We start from the raw sequence: 19,335 nt of genomic DNA on the forward strand, positions 1-19,335 counted from the left end.
GATAAGTGAACCATCTTGATTTATCTTTATCTTTGAATGCAATCGCTAACTTCAGTCCACCTTTCACCGTCGTCACACGGTCACGATTTTGCATGGCGTGCACGCGCTTCCTACGTCACGACCGTTTGAGAGGTGGACGGGCGCGCGTGTCCAAAGCAGCAGACAAGTTCCATCCAGGCTAAAAATAGTTTGTACCCGGTATCGGTAGGTTGTGGTACACGTCTGGTGACGTCATTTGTGCTTTTTTTTTGAGGGAGTAAATTGACCTTTTCTACCGAGCAGCTCGCTGTTTGCTTGAACGCCTCGAATCACGTTTCTTTGACTTTATTTCTGGTGCATTAACGAGTAATGTAACATCTGTAACCGTTTCTTGCATAAGTGTGCATGGGGATAATATTAGTGTGAACTGGTCTGTGGGAACAGAGACGGGAACAGAGAGGGTTTTTGGCTAGTTGTTGTTGAAGAGACAACAAACGGTGAGGAAATGCTGCATGAGGGGAAAAGGAATCATCGGTTGTCCAGAGTGAAAATGGTTCCGGTGTGTGCGTGCACCGGCCAGCCGAAGGGGGCTGAGGGGATTAACGGCTGGGTCAGGGGGAGGGAGCAGCATGGATGACTCATACTGTATGTGCTGATACTCTGTATGGACACAGCACCAGATATAAAGATGTGCGCGTGAGGGACAAGTGTTTTAGAAATGTTCCCCAAAACTACGCGTTCAGTCGGCTGCTTCATATCAGTAATAACACGGAAGTCCTGACCTGAACCCCAGCACAGCTATGTTGTAGCCTCACATTTGAGGTGACAATGTCCATTTTGAGTCCCATACGTAGACCTAAAGTAAGGGGCTGTGCGTTATTTATGAGAGGAGAGGAGGTGGTGCTAAACGGGGGAGGCGCTTCAGATAATTTCTTATCCTCTGAAGAGGGAGTTGTGTCGTTTTATTTGGCTTAGAGGAGGGTCATTCATCGGTAAAAGGTTGTATTCTGTAGGCTATTTATTTTAAATTCCCTCAGAACCATGATGTATTAAGAGACCTGGATACAGCATTGAAGGCGAGGCCCAGTTCCTTCTTATTAGGGGCCGTACAGATGGTGCATTTTTTTGGCAACCTCAGACGCAAGCTGCCTCTGCGCTCATGAAAGTTGTCACAGAGTGGACATAAGAGTAGTACCTAGCACCGGACCTTGTGTTTTCCAGGCGGTTAAAGACCCGGCATTTGTACAGTCCTTAAAAGTTCAGTTGCACATGAAGTCAAAAAAGCTCTATTTCAGTATGAAATTACCTGGATGATGGGTGCTGCTTCTGCGTCAGTGAGCCAACTGAGCACACTAGAGACTTAAGGCTGCCAAGCACGGCCAAGCGGCTAGCTTCCAGTTATCGCACTGCTAACTTAAATGGAGATAAAACATTTTTTATCATGTGGTTCTTCTAGACTTTCCAAATGTTATCGGACCAAATAGTTCTAATCCTGATAATGAAAAAACCGTTCCACAGGCAGGGTGTGGAATTTGCAGACATCTCTTTCGCCTTGTAAGTCAATGTGAAAAAGTGTTTTGGGGCCTAATTGTATCACGCGATGGACCCCTGAAATTGCAGTACGAATGGGGGCCAGCTCGGAACCTCTAACCCAGTAAGTGGGTTTTAAAAGCATATTTTCTATAAAAATCTCCATATCACAGCATTTATCATGGCCACGAATTGTAAAATATTTTTTTATGGTGGAGGGAGGGTCATGATAGCGAAAAAAAAGGTCTCACCCCAGCCACCACCTGCTGTGATAAATAAAATACAGTCCCTAAAAGCATTAGAGCAGACAACAAAGTGCTCTTTGAGCAGGCTGACTTTTGCAAATTAATTAAAGCAGTACAGTTCAGAGAGTTTATCTGAAAGTCCTTTCTGTTGCTTCTGAATTTATCTCCGATTTTAAACTTTTATTCTGAATACGGAAACACATGGAGCTGACACACACACATATTACATTACACCAGTTAAGGCGCCAGCACCACATCACATACAACTTCCCAATCATACACACACACACAACCACACACACACACATACGCTCCCCAGTCATAACTGAATGACGGCAGGTCGCTATGGAAACTGCGTTACGCTCCGGGCGGCCGGAGGAGAAAACAAGAGCGCGAGGACTCATTTCAGTCTTCATTTCAGCACCACGCGAGCTCCTGGACAGCGCCCGAATGAGCTCGCGCACAGATTGGAGCCTCACATGCCTTGTAAGGGACAGAGCCGCATCAGCACACAGCCTAACCGGAGTGGGTAGGGACTTGAAAAGAAAAACAAACCCACGTACACGACACACAGACTCTCCGGACCTGAAGCTCGGTGGATACTCAAGGTTTAATTGTACAGTCGAGTCCGGAGCCAGTCGCTCCCTCCAACGCCACAGCAACAGGTAAGAACCTTCAGCTCTGTAAAAGTTGGATAATTCACTTTTTGTGTGGCTACACGGAGCTTTAGCTGCACGCCTGGTGCTTAATGTGTTTTAATCCTCCTGCTTAGAGTTGCATCTGCCCTTTATCCTGCCAGGCTCTTAATTGCGGTTAATTGCCTTCACCTGGTATCTCAGGAGTGACTAAGTGCGTGATTAGGTGATTTAAGTAAAGACCAGCAGGGCAGAGTGAAATTCAGCAGGGCTCTGGAGCACTTCCAGGAAATTTTAGCCAGTGGTGGACTGTGAAACAGCCTCCAGTTGCTGGTTATTTGATGGGGAAACAACTCCAGTTATATATATATATTCCAGAGCCCTGCTGAATTTCAATCTGCCTCTTTTCCTGCTTTACAAGTATTGTCAGTAAGTTTGGCAGTAACATTTAAAAGGTCCCATAATATAGACAAAATTCTGGATTGCAGACCTTGCAATTACATTTTGTAGGGCAACAAATGCTGAGTTGCTCTTTTGTAGTATTAGTTAATAGGATCATAATACTGTTTAAGTGAATGAAAGATAAAACAAATTATTAATGATCATCAGGGACACAAAGGTATTAGTTATTGCTTTAGTTGTAGTATTTCTATACACAGGGACAGAGTTGTTTGTTTTCCTGTATAGTGCTTTATGATTTAATACCAGAGCCATCAACATAAGTTTTTATTTTACTGCATTAGTTTGTTTTATGTTTGTTTTGTAGATTCTGCCCCAGCTGGTATATGTAGACCTATTTTTTGAGTTTCATGTGGCCATAGATTATGTGCGAGCTGAGCCGATACGCCTATGGAGTCACTCAAGCTGCTAGTAATTGACAGAAGAGTAAACGTAATCGGGAGGGGACAGATACAGCGGCACTAATTGACAAATAACAACACCCGGCAGAGCCTCTCATGCCTCCACTCCACACATTAGTTTCTTGTAGTAATACATGAGACAGTTTCAAACTTCAGAAACTATATACTAAATATTGGCCTCTGGATATATGATGACTAAAGTTGTTTAAATGGTTTTTGTGCTTCTGTAAAAAAAGCTTGTACAATTAAGATATTTTAATCTGCAACAGTGTTATCAGGAGCTATATGTATTATTATTATTCAACCTTATTTGGATTTTTATATTATTTAGCATATTATAAATATATAAAAATGAACCTTTTGTTTTTCTTTGTTTTTTTATGCTATAGATTAAGTGCATGTTTATTATAATTTTTTTTTTTATAATGCAATTACTCATGGTATCTATAATTTTTTTTCTTTAGTTAGTATTTTTTAAAAAAAAAGCCCTGTAATGTCTGACAACAACTATAAAAAAACTTACCATAACTAATCATAAATAAACCAGTGGAAAATACTATTTTTTTTTTTTCTTTTTTTGCACTCTGTTTTATTCATTTTTTTTTTTTTTTTTATTTTCTATTCTTTTTTTTTTTTTTTTTTTTTTTTTTTTTTTTTTTTTTTTTTTTTTTTTATGGTATTTTTTTTTTGTTTTTTTTAGTTTTATTTGTATTTTACTTTTTTTTTTTTTTTTTTTTTTTGGTTGTAAGTTTTTTTTTTTTTTAAGTTTTGAGGTTTTTATCTTTTCACTGGGCTGAATCTAAAACAAACACAAACAAACATGCTGTGTAAACTTAGGTTGATGTCTCTGGTATTAAATCTATAAAGCACTATACAGGAAAAGTTTTCCTGTATAGTGCTTTATAGTATAGTCAATAAGTTTGGCAGTAACATTTTAAAGGTCCCATACTATAGACAAAATTCTGGATTGCAGACCTTGCAATTACATTTTGTAGGGCAACAAATGCTGAGTTGCTCTTTTGTAGTATTAGTTAATAGGATCATAACTGTTTAAGTGAATGAAAGATAAAACAAATTATTCAGAATCACTCAGGGACACAAAGGCTTATTATTGCTTTAGTTGTAGTATTCTATACACAGGACAGAGTTGTTTGTTTTCCTGTATAGTGCTTTATAGATTTAATACCAGAGACATCAACCTAAGTTTACACAGCATGTTTGTTTGTGTTTGTTTTAGATTCAGCCCAGTGTATATGAGACCTATTTGTTGGGTTTTCAGTGGCCATAGATTATGTGCGAGCTGAGCCGATACGCCTGGATGAGTCACTCAGGCTGCAAGTTTGCAGAAGAGTACGAAAGGGGAGGGGGAGATACAGGGGCTAGCTGGAAAAACAGCCCCGCAGTGCCTCTCTGCCTCCACAACACATTGTTTCATTGTATACATGACCAGTGTCAACATCAGGGACTATATTTATTGCCTCTGGATATATGATGACTGGTTGTTTTGGGTTTTTTGCATCTTGAAGTGCAGCTTGTTAAGAGAAATGTCTCATCTGCAACAGTTTTTCAGGAGCTTTGTGTTCATAGACTCAACTTCTTTGTCTTGTGGTGAGCATTTTTTCCCCCAGTGAGTGCATTTTATAGTTTTACAGATGCTATAGAATAAAGTGCACTCCTTTAGTGTTTGTTGAAATGTGTGCAACATGGATTCTAAACACTTCCCATAATAGAAGGTTTACAGGCTATAGCCCTGTGATGTCTGATAAAAAGCTACCAGAAAGCATCCCATTACTGCTCATTAGTATCCCAATGTTTACCCTGCTAGTATTGACAAATCATAGCAATCAGCAGCATTCAGCTGCAGCACTGACTGACATCTATTGATTAAAGCAGACAATAGATCATAATGGGCTGCTATGAACCACAGTTGCACACTCCGACACAAGCACTCACTCCCTGAAAACACTTTGACACGCGCCCGCAAACATGCACACACATAACAGAGACCCTTGACTTGGTTAGGCAAATGTTTATTGAAAAATACGTCTAGTTTGTAGAAATTTGATTGATGGAGTCCGGATGCAGGGGCTGCGTGCGTAACTGCCAGGAGGATTACACATGTGGAAGGCAAACAAACATAATTGGCTGATATTAAATCCCACTTTGTTCCAATTTGTGTTGCAGTTTGCAAAAGGTGTTATATAAAAGCCTGTGTGCACTCACGTGAATGTGTGTGGGAGTCATTGTTTGTAATGTATACACACATCATGTGCTGCACGCACACACAAAAACAGATGTGTGTCTTTAATTAGTGACGTTGGTGTGATTAATGCAGTCTGCTGGTGATGACTCATTCAGCTTAACCCTTGCTCCTCTGGTGGAAACAATCAATAAACAAAGATTTAGCCTGCCTTTACATTATAATTATTATTTACCATTATATTAGTATTCAAATAACACTTATTATTATCTTCATTTATACAATAATATTGTATATTTTTTATCTTTTTTCTTGGTTTTTTTTTTCGTAGAGGCAGATATTGCATCTGACGGAGATGGAGTGTAAATAAAGGGACCAATTGATGTGATATAAGTGGGCAGTGAAAACTGTAATGTGTTCCAGATTTCAGTCAAATATTTCCTCTTAATTTGTTGTGATCTGGTTGAGCAATGGAGGAATATTTATGCAAAGCACATCTACGTGGATCGCTCCATGTGTCAGCTTGTCAACACAGCAGTTACATTAGCATTGTGGAAAAGCTGTCAGCCAAGCTGTGACTTGCAGACAGCAGACTGGCAGGGAGTGTGCATATGAGTGTGAGTGTACGTGTATGTGCGTGTGTGTGTGTGTGTGTGTGTTTGTGTGACAGAGAGAGTTAAACACATCGCACAATTTGTTGGAGGAGTTGTAATAAACTCTCTTTGTCATCCACCTTTCCCTCCCCTTCAGGGCAGCAGCATGTCTGAAACCAAACCCAATCAGCGGTTCCACAGCCTGAACACTGAGCAGGTGGAGGTTCTCCATCAGGTTTTGTCAGAGGTGGTTCCCATCCACGGCCGCGGGAACTTTCCCACGCTGGAGCTGCGTCCCCGAGATATCATCATAGCTGTGCGGGCCAGGCTGCAGAGGCAGGGGATCACGGTGAGAGATGTTCGTCTGAACGGCTCCACGGCCAGCCACGTCCTCGTCCGAGACAACGGAAGCAGCTACAAGGACCTGGACATCATCTTTGGAGTGGAGTTGCCAAGTCAGGAGGAGTTCCAGGTACTATTACTGTATTACGTGGTTAAGACAAGGAGGAAATTCATTTAATAGCAGTGGAGCATTTGGCTTCAATCCCGTGCATTAACCAGCATTCGTTCTGTTTTATTATCCTTGAATCTCTACAATATTTCAGATGTTTCAGTATTGATTTTTACAGTGTTATCTTGATAATGACGTTATTGTTATCCTAACCATAATTTAATTGTAAAACATTTTACTGTTTGGGTGAATCAATAATACTGGCTTTTACTCTTTCAACTCTATTATAAAGAAACCACAATATTAAATTCAATGATACAAGCAAAATTGCACTCTGATAGCAAACATTAGTTATAGCTGTCATGTTGTTAACCTTTTCTCTTCCCAGGTGATCAAAGAGTCAGTGCTGGGCTGCTTGCTGGACTGCCTACCCGCTGGAGTCAACAGGGAGCGGATCAGCAGCGCCACGATGAAGGAGGCCTACGTCCAGAAAATGGTCAAGGTCTTCAACGAACATGACCGCTGGAGCCTCATCTCACTGTCAAACAACAGCGGCAAAAACCTGGAGCTCAAGTTTGTGAGCACGCTGAGGCGGCAGTTTGAGTTCAGCGTCGACTCCTTCCAGATCATTCTGGATCGTCTTCTGGAGTCCTATATGCAGCAGGAGTCACAGCACAAAAGTGTTGATATTAAGGACCAACCCACAGAGAATCAGAATAAAGACTCTGTGCTCGAACAGGCTGCTGCTGCAGAGATGGAGAAGTCCTCTGGTAGGGAATTATCCAGCAAAGAGGGGGCTCAGATTAGCCAGACACAAAAGACAGATGAAGTGCACGAAAAAGAGTCCCAGACAGAACTCTCACAACAAACTGAACATTCAAACCAGACAAAACACTCCAAAGTTGAAAAGGACAACAAAGAGAAAACGCATGTGGAGCTGAAACAAGAACACAGAGAAACCGTAGATGAGACAGACTTCTCTGACCCCCGAAATGTTTTGTCAGAAAAGACAGTAACCTCTGAGGAGGCCGAACCCCCAACTCAGATCGAACTGAGACAAGAGCCAGAATTCTCAGACGAGACCAAATGCTCGACAAAGATAGAAGCGTCAGAGCAAACCCAGCCCTGTGATGACCAACAACCAGCACATTCAAATCACAAGAAACTCTGTGAACAATCCAACCACAAAAAAAACCCTGAGGGACAGAACGTGCTCACGGAGCAGATAGACCAGTCCAAGCCGCCGAAAACCTCAAACAAAACCCAGGCAGCGTCTCCAAACCTGTCAGAAGCATGTCACAGTGCAGGCTCCTCCGAGTGTGTCAGTGAGGATCAGAGGAGTAAAGAGAAAGATAAAATGCAGCATGTGACTGCTCCAGACTCTAGCACACCTTCACATGCAAAGATCGAGACACAGTTAGCAGATGAAAGAAAAGTGGGGATAGGTGAGCAGGCGGGGGGAAAAAACGAGACAGAAACGAGTGAAATGACAGAAGAGGTTTTAGCATCAGAAGCAAAAAACATAGACGACACACAGGGTATCGATTGTTCCTGCTCCACCTCTTCCATATCCCTTACACTTCACAACACAGAGCCCGCTGGCACACAGGACATTCACAGCACACAAACTCAGAACACACTTGATGCCGTCAGCCCTCCAGATACTCAGGATATTTTACCTGCACCACCCAGCCTTGTTTTTGACAAAAAGACCTCCTCTTCTCCGACATGTAAGGCCTCAGAGAGACTTTCTCACATGGTGGTGCTCAAACACTCCTCGCCCAAACCCCCTCGGAGGATGTGTAGGAAGGTAGCCCCCAATCCTTACCCCAGTCCAGTCTCTGAAAGTGAGTCTGTCACAGCGCCCTGTATAGATCCAAACCCTTGCCCTTGCGAGCCTGAGGTAGATTTGAACCCAAATCCAACAGCTCCCTCTTCAGACCCTACAACTACCCCAACAACTTGTATCACTGCTAAAACAAGCCCTGAACCCAACCTCGCGTCAAACTCAGACCTTACCTTGGCTCCCGATCCAGCCCCCAACATAATGTCCACCTCTGCTGTGTCTGATTTACCTCAAGAGCCATCACCCCCTCAGCTAATCACAGACAGTCCATGTGGGACAAGTTTTCACAGCCTGAAAGAGACTCCATCTACACACATGGTTTGGGATGAGCATAGCCCGACTGAAACTGTCTCTGCACCCAAACAATCAGAGCCTCTCGACTCAGTGGATGTGTTAGTTTCACACACTGACTCATCCAACACCCCTGAACTTGTACATACCTCAGAAGTTGAGCTCAGTGATGACGAAGAAAAAGAATTACGGACCAAAAAGATGGACTTGAATCAGCCAAATGGCAGCACGCAAGAGACCACACTTAGTTCGTCCTCCTCTTCCCACTGTGTCACCCCTCCTGTTTCCTGTCTCACCCCTCCTGTGCTCAGTCTTTCCCCTCCCTGCCTCACTCCCTCACCCCCCAGTCTCAGCCCTCCGCCATGTCTCACCCCTCCCTCTCACTGCCTCTCATCTCCAATGCTGAGCACAATCAGCCCCACCACCAGCTTTAGCTCTCCACCCCTGAGTTTCAGCCCTACCTCGTCCTGCCTCAGCTCACCTCCTTACCTCACCCCTCCTATGCTTAGCCTCAGCCCTCCTCCACTCTGTCTCAGCCCCCCTTCCCCCTGCCTCAGTCCACCCCTCCTTTGCCTCACTCCGCCGGTGGAGTCAGAAGACCTTGTACCTCAGGTATCTTCAGACATGGAGCCTTTGATACTGAACACAGGCAGCAAGGAACAGATTAAAGAGTCCTCCCCTCAGCCAGGAATCCCTCTCCTACAGTTGGAGGATAAAAAGGAGCAAGATTATATCTCGCCATCGCCTCGGGTTGCAGAGCCTGTCTCTTTTCCGATCACAATCCCGAGCTCCACCTCACATGTGCTGCCTCGCTCTCAGTCTGAAGGCCCAGGGGAATCGGCCCCTCCAAAAGTCGATGAGGCATCCAGCTCTGTGCCTGAGAACAAAGAGGCCCCTAAGGTAACTGCAGACATGCCTGAACAGAGTGGCGCTCCTCAGGCATCTGGCTCAGTCCCTGCTGTCGAGGTCCTGGCAGAGAGCATGTACGGTGACTTTGAGGCAGCAATGGACCACCTGCGCTACCGCCTAATCGCCACCAGGAACCCCGAGGAGATCCGAGGCGGCGGCTTGCTGAAGTACAGCAACCTGTTGGTCAGGGACTACCGACCGGCCAGCGAGACTCAGATAAAGACACTGGAGCGCTACATGTGCTCACGCTTTTTCATCGATTTCCCTGACGTGCAGGAGCAGCAGAGGAAGATCCTGTCCTACTTGAAGAACCACTTCATCGGTGAGGAGAGGAGCAAGTACCAGTACCTGATGACACTGCGTCGCGTGGTCGACGACAGCACTGTGTGTCTGATGGGACACGAGAGGCGTCAGACCCTGAACATGATCACAGTGCTGGCACTTAGGGTTCTGGGAGAGCAGAACATTATCCCCAACACAGACCATGTGACGTGCTTCTACCAGCCGGCCCCGTACCTCGCTGATCACAGCGGCCCCTATTTAGCAGAACCCAGCTACTGCAGCTACTACATACCCCAGGGGGGATCAACTCTGCTTTACCAACCGTACCCCTTACACCTGCACACACAGACTGGACTAGTGTAAAACACACGCACACGGAATTACACAAAAATACATTGGAGCAAGGGGAAGGTGCTTTCCATGAGGAAAGAGCTGGAGAATGGAAACGTAATCCAGGGATAAACTGTTTGGTCTATAATAGACCTGTGGGGGTGGGATTGAGTGGGTTTTTACAGTAAACTCCCCGAGTACACTGTAAGGTTCTAATATGATTATATGTAATTATCTGGGCTTTGTGGGAAAATAATAATTCTTCCGATATTGTTAAAATTCCAGAAAATGCTTTATGCACTGCATGAGTCATAGTCCTTTGGTCTCCCCGGGAAACCAACTGTGCTGTTGACATTCACACACATACACGGACACACACACGCACACATGAAACTCACACCTCCAGGTTCTTGAATTCTTGTACTCTCTTTTCATGTTCTTACTGTGTTGTTCTTTATGGGTTTGTTCAGAATGTGGACCTTGCCTGTGGTTGATATTGTGCATGGATAAATTAGGACTGTTCTCTCACTGCCAAATACTGTGTGACTACTATGCTTCTTAAACAGTTTAATGTAACTTTGTTAATCCTTTATTGAAGGGGTGTATTCTGAAAAAAATACAGAGGGACAGGCATACCAGTGTGTATAGTTACTTTCATCAGAACACACGCATGCACAGAATACACATAAACATATACATAAACACTGAGTTAGACAATGCATGAGTAGCTAAATATATAGATCACATTCTGAAGTCAAAGCAAAGGCTTTTAATTTAATAAAAATTGATCTATTTTTGCAAGACTTTCCATGATAATACTCAGTGGTAAACAGACTGGTTAGTTCCTACAGAAAAATGCCAACAACAATGCCTTTGCAATAGACTGTACAGTGTATTGATTACAGTATATCGTGTGCGGATACACTGCATTGTTTTCAGGTAAATTGTGTTAAGATGTAGTGCTTGATTCCTTTCCCTCGTGGAGTCTTTTTCTGTAATCATGTGAAGTACTGTACCATCTAGTGTTGATTTCTTTGATGCTAAAGTTTACTCTGTGGAGGTGGTCAGGTTATAACCATCTTTGGGTCATTTCTAAACATGGCAGACGGCGATCTGTCAAAACCGTAGGGTCTAAAGCGAAGGAATTGCATCGAAACTCTTGCAACTCCTCTCAGCATGAATCAGCATCCTCTAATTCATGCAGTCCGAATCAACCTGAGATCAAATCCACCTCAAACTTGTTTGAATCTAAGTTCAAAGCTGTACAACAGCAACTATGACCAAAGATGGTTTGGTAGGGAAATCAAGTGCCTAAATGTGAGACATGATTGGCATGTCTTTATCTCACTGCACTGGGGGTGTTAAAGGGGTGGGCCTGGGGCTGGGTTGGGTGTGTGTTCAGTTGTTGACCCCTGTTATTGCTGCCCGTTTTGATGTCTTCTTTAATGTAGTCCTTTGTTGTAGTTTATTCATGTACATTTTGATAAAATAAAGGGGAAACTCAACCAACCTTCAGAAATTGAATTCTTTTAAAAGAGACAACATTTTCTTTTTTGTTCCATTCTCATTCGCTCCCCCATTCCACTTTCCCCCCAAAACGACATGCCGTACGGCTTACGTATCCTCCCTATGATTACGCTCTGCGATGATCCACTTAAGCGTGACCGTCAAATCACGATGGTGCCCAGGAGAGCGACCCAAAGCTGTGAAATTCTGTCTGTTTGAGGCCTCTTATCACAAATCACCTGTCCTTCAGATGCGTTTAGACCCGAATGACGCACACGCTACGCAACACAGCAGCCTCAACAATGTGTAAATGTGAGGAGAATATGGTGTGTGAGGTGTGAGACTGAAAGGGGAGATGGGGGAGGAGGGGGGCAGAAAGTGTGTGTGTGTGTGTGTGTGTGTGCATGTGTGTGTGTGTGTGTGTGTGTGTGTGTGTGTGCGCTTCAGATGGGAATATATGTGCAAAGGCGGCATCAGGTGGTCCCCTTCTCCTCTGAGTAATTGAAGAGACCTACAACATAATGAAACAATAGGGCTTCCTCCTTAATCCCACATCGCCTCCATTCTTTGCTCCCACTTCACACCACCGAGAAGTCACAGGCACATGGGGAGATGGGGGCGTCTCTTTCCATGGCGGGGGGGTGCTTGTGTGATGGCAGGTAGTGGTACTGTCACACATCATCTATTTACACACTATAGGCTTGCAAGGTTGGAAGCATGTGGCTCTCTGGGAGAGAAAGGGAGCGTGTGATCTAATAGGGTCTGTATCAGCGTCTCACAGACCTCTGAGCCACTCTTGTCCACTCAGGGTTTCCATAGAGACAGAGACAGGCAGCACGGTGGGCGCAGAGAGCATGACGGAAAACAGGGAAGACCCACACACCAAATGAGTGGGTGAGAGATGAAAACAAGTAAAATGAAAAAAAAGAGGTGGGTGAAATGAAAGAAAGAAAGTGGAGAGAGAGATGAGAAAATAGAGTTGAGGGGGAGACAGAAAGCAAAAGGACAGAGTGAGAGGGGGGCGAGGTTATAGATAAAGCGAGAGGAGCAGGGGAGTTTATGGGGAGAGCGTGGGAGGTTGTCAGGCCTTCAGTCACAGGGGAGTCACTGTGAGGTGGCTGCAGTGACGGCAGCAGTGATGTTAGAGCAGGGGCACACACATGTGTGTATGAGCGTGCACACATACACACAGCTGCATGCACATCAATTTTCCTAATGGTCTGCCCACCCGTCCATCCTCAACAAACAGTTTCAGACTCACTGAGACAAAAAGAGAACATCACCCACACATCTGTCTTTCTCTCTTTCTGACTCTCACATGTTCTGGCCAACACATTTTATTTGACTATCTTCATCTTCTCTCATCACTTTCGACAGATTTAAAAAACTAGTAAAATTTTAATTTGTTCACATTTCCAAATCTTTTTATTCCTCAGAATTAAAATAGCAATGGTTTGTGGGCAGCCTCTGCAGTGTAAATGAAAACAAAAACATCAAGTTTTGGTTAGCAGAGGCTAGAGGCATGAAACATGTTGCTTTATCTAAAGTGTGAATCAAGATAATTATGACCGCCGGCCAATCTCCCTTCATCTTGTTGTCCAAATGAATTCCTCTGTAACTTTCTGTCGATTACAAGCTTCTTTAAAGGGACAGTTCACCATCAAATCAAAAATATATTATTTTTCTTCCTGCTATCAATTTAGATTGTTTTGGTGTGAGTTGCCAAGTGTTGGCTGTAGAGATGTCTGCCCTCTCTCAAATATAGTGGCACGAGTTGGCACTTGGCTTGTGGTGCTCAAAGCGAAGAAAAAACTTTAAACTTTTAAACTTTAAAAAAACTCAACAATGACTCTTTCTAGAAACCATTATCTTGTTACTCAATATAATCCATAGACCTTGTTGTGAGCATACCAAAAAAGGCTGAAAAAATGAAGCTAATGTGGAAGTGTCAAACACTGCAGTTCTTCAAATGGCCACTTGAGGCTGACTCCAAAAATGAGTCAGTCCCCATAGACCCCCATTATAAAATGCCAACTTTACCGCATTAATAGACATGTTTACAGCCTCGTACAAAAACAGTTTTGGTCTCTATAGCTAATTTTCCTCTTCATGACAATTGTAAAGGGGGTGAATTTTTAAAAAACTCACCAGCGTAAATTTCAGTAAGGCTCAAAGTTATACATAATTAAGGGTGCGGCCACTCTGAGTGACAGGTGGGTGCCATCCGTTGACAAGATGCTGGGGGGGGGGGGGGGTCAGTTCATGAAAGTAAATTGTAAATATTAGTAGCATTCTTCTGTGATGCTAACTACCTCAGTGGTGCTAAGTGAGATAGCAGTAGATGCACACTTCCTTCTGTGCTGTGAAGCAATTGGCAGGTGTAGTTTGGTGGAAAGAAAATCGTTCCTTCATGAGATTGCTCGCAAAAAGACCTGTGGATTATCTCGGGTAAGCGCTCAGGATTTTTGGAAAGAAACATTGTCAAGTTTTTTAATTTTTTTGTCTTTTTTTTCTTTTATTCATTTTTTTTCTTTTTTCCCATTGTTTTAAATGTTGTATTTATTTATTTATTTTGTTGTTGTTGCTTTAAGCACCACAAGCCAGGTACCATCTAGTTCCATTATACTGGAGGGAGGGCAGGTATTTCTATGACCAATATCTCAAACATTTGGAAACTCGCACCAAAACAATCTAGATTAATAAATAGCACTACAGGTAAAAGTAAAAAATGTGTAATTTTATTTTTGAGGTGAATTGTCACTTTAAAGTCTCATATGAGAGCGATGTTTATTGAATGCAAAGATTACACCATCCAAAGCTGCTATTATAAAGCACTAAGTGGCACACCGCGAATAGAAGCCATCATCATTTATGAGGGTTTTATGCTCCTTTGCAGACAGGGTTTCTCTTTAGGTGACTGATGAACACCAGGTAATAAAACTGACTCCATAGTATTCACCATTCATAATTTTTTTTTCATTCACTACAGCCTTCTGCTCACCCTCTTTAACCCGTGCCACCCACATCCTCTACCTTTCTCCTCACCCCCCTACCCACTGTGCCTCCCACCCACCTGCTTCCTTGACTGCTATGACTCAGTCCTCTCCCAGCTGAGGGTACAAGAGGATAAAAACCTTGATGAAAAACAGCCAAGAAAACCATTTTACTCAAAGGAATAGAACAATTGGCAAGGCAAGTGGCTGCTGCATCTTTAGTTCTAATGCCACCCACCACATACACACACACACCTCCAGTCCCCCTCATCAGAAATACCACACACGCCGCCTCCACATTGAAATTGATGCACTCTTACTTTATCTGCTAAATCATCCTTAACAGCAAAATTTGGAAGCCAGTGAGGAGTGTTTCAAAAATAGTTTTTCATTTCTCTAGATAGAAGTCTGTGTCGTCACGACTCAGTGACATGGATGGATGGTTTTCTTAAAGGCGAACTTGCCAAATACATGCCATACATGGAGCCTGAGTCAGTAAACCTTGAGGGATTGAACCTGTCGATCATATTACTTTGTTATTCCGCTCACAATTTCAACCCATCTGTGTTATTTTCAGGCTTGTCATTACTTTAACTCCTCTTACATCAATCCAATTAATGCAGTGATGCAGAATACAGTGGGAGACGACGAGAATGTTTCCTGAATGGTGTCTGTGCCTCCTCTCTGCTTCTCTCTTTGGTATTAAATCCATTCAGGAACCTGTGGGTCACTGAGACCTTACTTTGTTAATTATGCAAACTAAATGCAGCATAATGGATCATAATGTTAGCCATGTGACAAAGACAAAGCTTACATAACAAGCGATCAATCAGGCGGATAGAAAGGCAGATTTACAACAGAGTGAGGGGCACAATATACTGAGGCAGCACAGCTGTACATGCAGCTGGTTGGTGTCGACATTAACCAATTATTTTACCTCACACAGCAGTCCATGTGCCACCTCCTGCATAGATAATGCTTCATAAGACCTTCAAATAAAGGTTGGTGTTTAAAATGGGCATTCCACTGATTTTGCATATACGAATCAGTTTATTTGTCATGAGAGGACAGTTGTATAATGTCCTCAGAGGGTTTAAAGGAGTATAAAGTAACCTTGATGATGTCATTGTGATGTCATCTGAGTTTTCTCAGCTTGGGCTTGAGACTTTAAATTTTTGACAGCGAGTCAATGTTACAAACTGAGGGTGTGGAGTTTCAACGACTTTGCTGTTTAATTAAAAATGTTATCCAGTTGCATTATGGGAATTGTAGGATCTAGTCTTATTAGTGCTTGATCCAACAGGTTCTCACTCCCAGCTCATCAAATGCGGAAGCTTTATCAGTTACCCATATACTTCAAACTTTGATGCTCTGGGTAGTTCTCTACAGTCAGTTTTGGATGTTAAAGGATATCAGTTTCTGCTTGTTATATGCAGCGTATTTTCAAAATAAGCACAGGAAACATAGATTTTGTCACCAAAAGTACTTATGTTTAGGAGAACAAAAACTTGGTTAGGGTTTAGGAAAAAGAAATTATGGTTTAGGTTAAAATAAGTACATTTGTTGCATCACTTCAGAAAATTAATGATGTCAGCAGACATGTGTCATGTGACATGTAGGCCTATGTCACATGACAATGACTACCTAACAGTTACAAAAAAATCAAAGTGTCACCCTGGTCTCCCAGGTGAAGGTTGTGTGTTTGACAACCCATCAACTAACCCTCTGTAGAAGAAAACATTTTACCTAACAGTTTAACTGTTCTTGAATGTGTGTTTCCAGCAAAGGAATGGCCCAGCTTACTCTGCCTTTGATTGGCTTACCAATTCTTAGATTAACCCTAACCAATCCCACTCCGCTGCTTATACCTAACCAATCCAACCAATGAAGGTAATAACTAGTAGCCAATCATAGGAAGAGTGCTATCTAATTTGCAAATTTGCTTATATGTAAATTAAATGAACTAGAAATCCCTGATGCAGACAGAGATATTACAATAGGAGAGGTGTTGAAGGGATTAGGTCCCACTGAATCAGACTGTAATGCTTAAAAGCCTCTTCAGAGTTTTGTGAGTTCTATTCACCTTCTAATCACACTTCTTGATTAGATCAGCCTACAACACATTGTTTTGGTCTAATCTTGATGTAACACTATAAAATGTTCTGAATGTTTGAAGAATTCTACACCCTTGTTGTGAACTTCTGTCTTCACTGTGTAGTGACTAAAAACTCATCTGAACCAGCCGCAGAATTGGACCTGAAAGAAATGTTCTTTCTTCAACACCTCCCTCTCACCTTACTTGAACTTTCTCGCTTTTTGTGCTGCGGATGTGTTTTTGTTGGAGTTATCTGAAACCCTGGCACATTTCATATAGATGCTAAAGGGTCCCTTGTGCTTTGGAATCAGACACCGTCGACCTCTGACAAAGCTGCTGTATTTGATGCCCCGGGAATTCAAGCAGATTGCCATACTATAACCTAAAAATCAAAATATCTTGGCTATTGCTGCTTTGATTTTTGACCATTCTTTTGTAAAAATCTGTCGCAAGTCCCTGAACTTTATGGAGGTGCAATATTAAATCGCTAGGATACACGTTTGATCTTAAAGGGGTTATCCGTGGGGAAAGTACCCAGGTACATTTATTCAGTTACTGTAATAAGTACAATTTTGAGGTATTTTTATTTATATTTCATGTACCTTTATATTTCTGCTCACTACACTTCAGAGGGAGTAACTGACTGCAGTTTGGCAATTTACTTTAAAAAGCCTCTCAGACAACCCCTTTAGCTCCTCAACTGTTGGACACCAGAAGAGGTCAAATAATCCAGTACAAAGAAGCACATTTTTAAGAAAATTCCTGAACACATACACAAACACACACACACACACACACACACACACACACACCGACACGAGAGAGGGGCAAAAAACGCGCTACAGGTGACGCGATTTATAAAAATATTCCTGAACACATACACAAACACACACACACACACACACTTGTATTTCCCCATTAATCATCCCATGACCCCCCAAATATATCTGAACTGAAACAACTGGACTGAACCAGTTACAAAGTACTTAATAGTAATTCTATCTCAACTACCTACAACAATAAAATTCAGTTTTAGGAGTTTTGCATCGTTGTTCACAATCAGCACCATACATATTGCAATATGTTAATGACCTATAAACATTGGGTTCATTTCCTGCAGAACAAGTATTTGAACTTAACGAACAAGTATGATTTTGAATGCAAGGATTGTAAATGTCACAACCAGCCCGAGGTGACTCCTATGTGTCTGCATGAGTGTGCTTTTATCTTTCCATCACTTCTGTGTGTGTTTGGTGTGTACCTGTTGTGTTTTGGTTCCCACTCCCCCCACCTCTTGTCTACACTCCTTCACTCTACACACCTGGTGGCACTCATCAATCTACACACCTGTCTGCAATCAAGCCAGCTACTTGCAAGAGGGCAGCTCCACAACCGTTCCCTGCCCAGTTGCTGCCAAACACAGTTTGTTGCAAGCCAAGTCAAGTTCAGTTTCTGACCTTTTCCATTTTTTTGCCGACTTACCTGTTTGTGTGTTTTTTGCTTAGACCTCTTTGTGATCTCTGCCAGCATTTCCATCTAGCCATCAGCTATCATTCTCCTGTACATTTCACTACTGTAATAATAAACTTTTTTTTTCTAACCGTCCATCCGTTTTATCCAACAGCTTTTGGGTCCTCAGTCCCATGTGTGCCAGTAAAGGAGTTTAACACTGCTTTTTTTGGCTACAGCAAAGTAAAAGATCAAGTACATCTTACACCACTTGGGGTTATATACCATGTATTATGTATGTACAATAACCATAATCTCTACTGACTCATGGGTCTTTACCCTGTGAATGAAGCTACATGTTTACCTGTAGATGAAAACTTTTAAACACTGACATTCTCCGGTTACTAATTCTGTCTATGGCACATAAGTGTTGTTTCTCTTTTTTTTTTTTTTTTTTTTTTTTTTTTAACTATGGATGACAGAGAGTGTGACATCATCAGCTGGGTCAGAGATGAAAATCAGATCTGCGTGTCTGTGTGTGCGTATGTTAGTATTTGTTGGTGGTTGGGGGGGGGGGGGGGGGGGTGCTGATGTTTATGCCTGTGATCCGTGGCATTGCTGCTGTTTGCAGTGAAGCATGTATTAGCATGGGACTGGAAGAGGAGGGGAGTGTCTCACTGTGTGTGTGCCAGTGTGTGTGTGTGCCAGTGTGTGTGTGTGTGCGTAAGTGTGTAAGTGTGTGTGTGTGTGTGTGTGTGTCTACACTGATTGACGTCACAGACGCCCACTCATTTCCATCTTGTCTGCGTGCGCGGAGAGAATAGATCCCCATCTGCATCCAGCCTTTCTCTCCCTGCCCCCCCCCCCCCCCCCCCCCCCCCCCCCAGCACCCACCCTCTCCTCTTCTTCCTCACCTCCCGGTACTTTCTCTTCCTCTCCTTCTCACCCTGCCTCTTCCCATTCACTCCTCCCTCCTACCCACCCTCGCCGCTCTTGTACATCCCACCCCCGTAGGGTGCAGCCAGCCTCGCAGATAAACAAGACAGTCGAACACAAACAATTTAAGACAGCCAGACAGCAGCATCCTCTCAGAGTAGCACAGCAGAGAACCCTGCCACTGAACATCTGTTCATTTTCAAGC

The 19,335-nt window shown here is 43.0% G+C and overlaps 1 protein-coding gene across 1 annotated transcript; it reads left to right on the plus strand.

The window, feature by feature from the left end:
* Window positions 1-1,886: 1,886 nt before the first annotated feature.
* Window positions 1,887-10,216, plus strand: LOC121948024 (flocculation protein FLO11). Its single transcript, XM_042493260.1, has 3 exons — window positions 1,887-2,419; window positions 6,200-6,514; window positions 6,882-10,216. The coding sequence occupies exons 2-3, from the start codon at window positions 6,209-6,211 to the stop codon at window positions 10,182-10,184; spliced, it is 3,609 nt and encodes a 1,202-aa protein (XP_042349194.1). The 5' UTR covers window positions 1,887-2,419; window positions 6,200-6,208; the 3' UTR covers window positions 10,185-10,216.
* The last annotated feature ends 9,119 nt before the right edge of the window (window positions 10,217-19,335 follow it).

Source organism: Plectropomus leopardus, chromosome 9 (assembly GCF_008729295.1).
Source record: "Plectropomus leopardus isolate mb chromosome 9, YSFRI_Pleo_2.0, whole genome shotgun sequence".
Taxonomy (NCBI): domain Eukaryota; kingdom Metazoa; phylum Chordata; class Actinopteri; order Perciformes; family Serranidae; genus Plectropomus; species Plectropomus leopardus.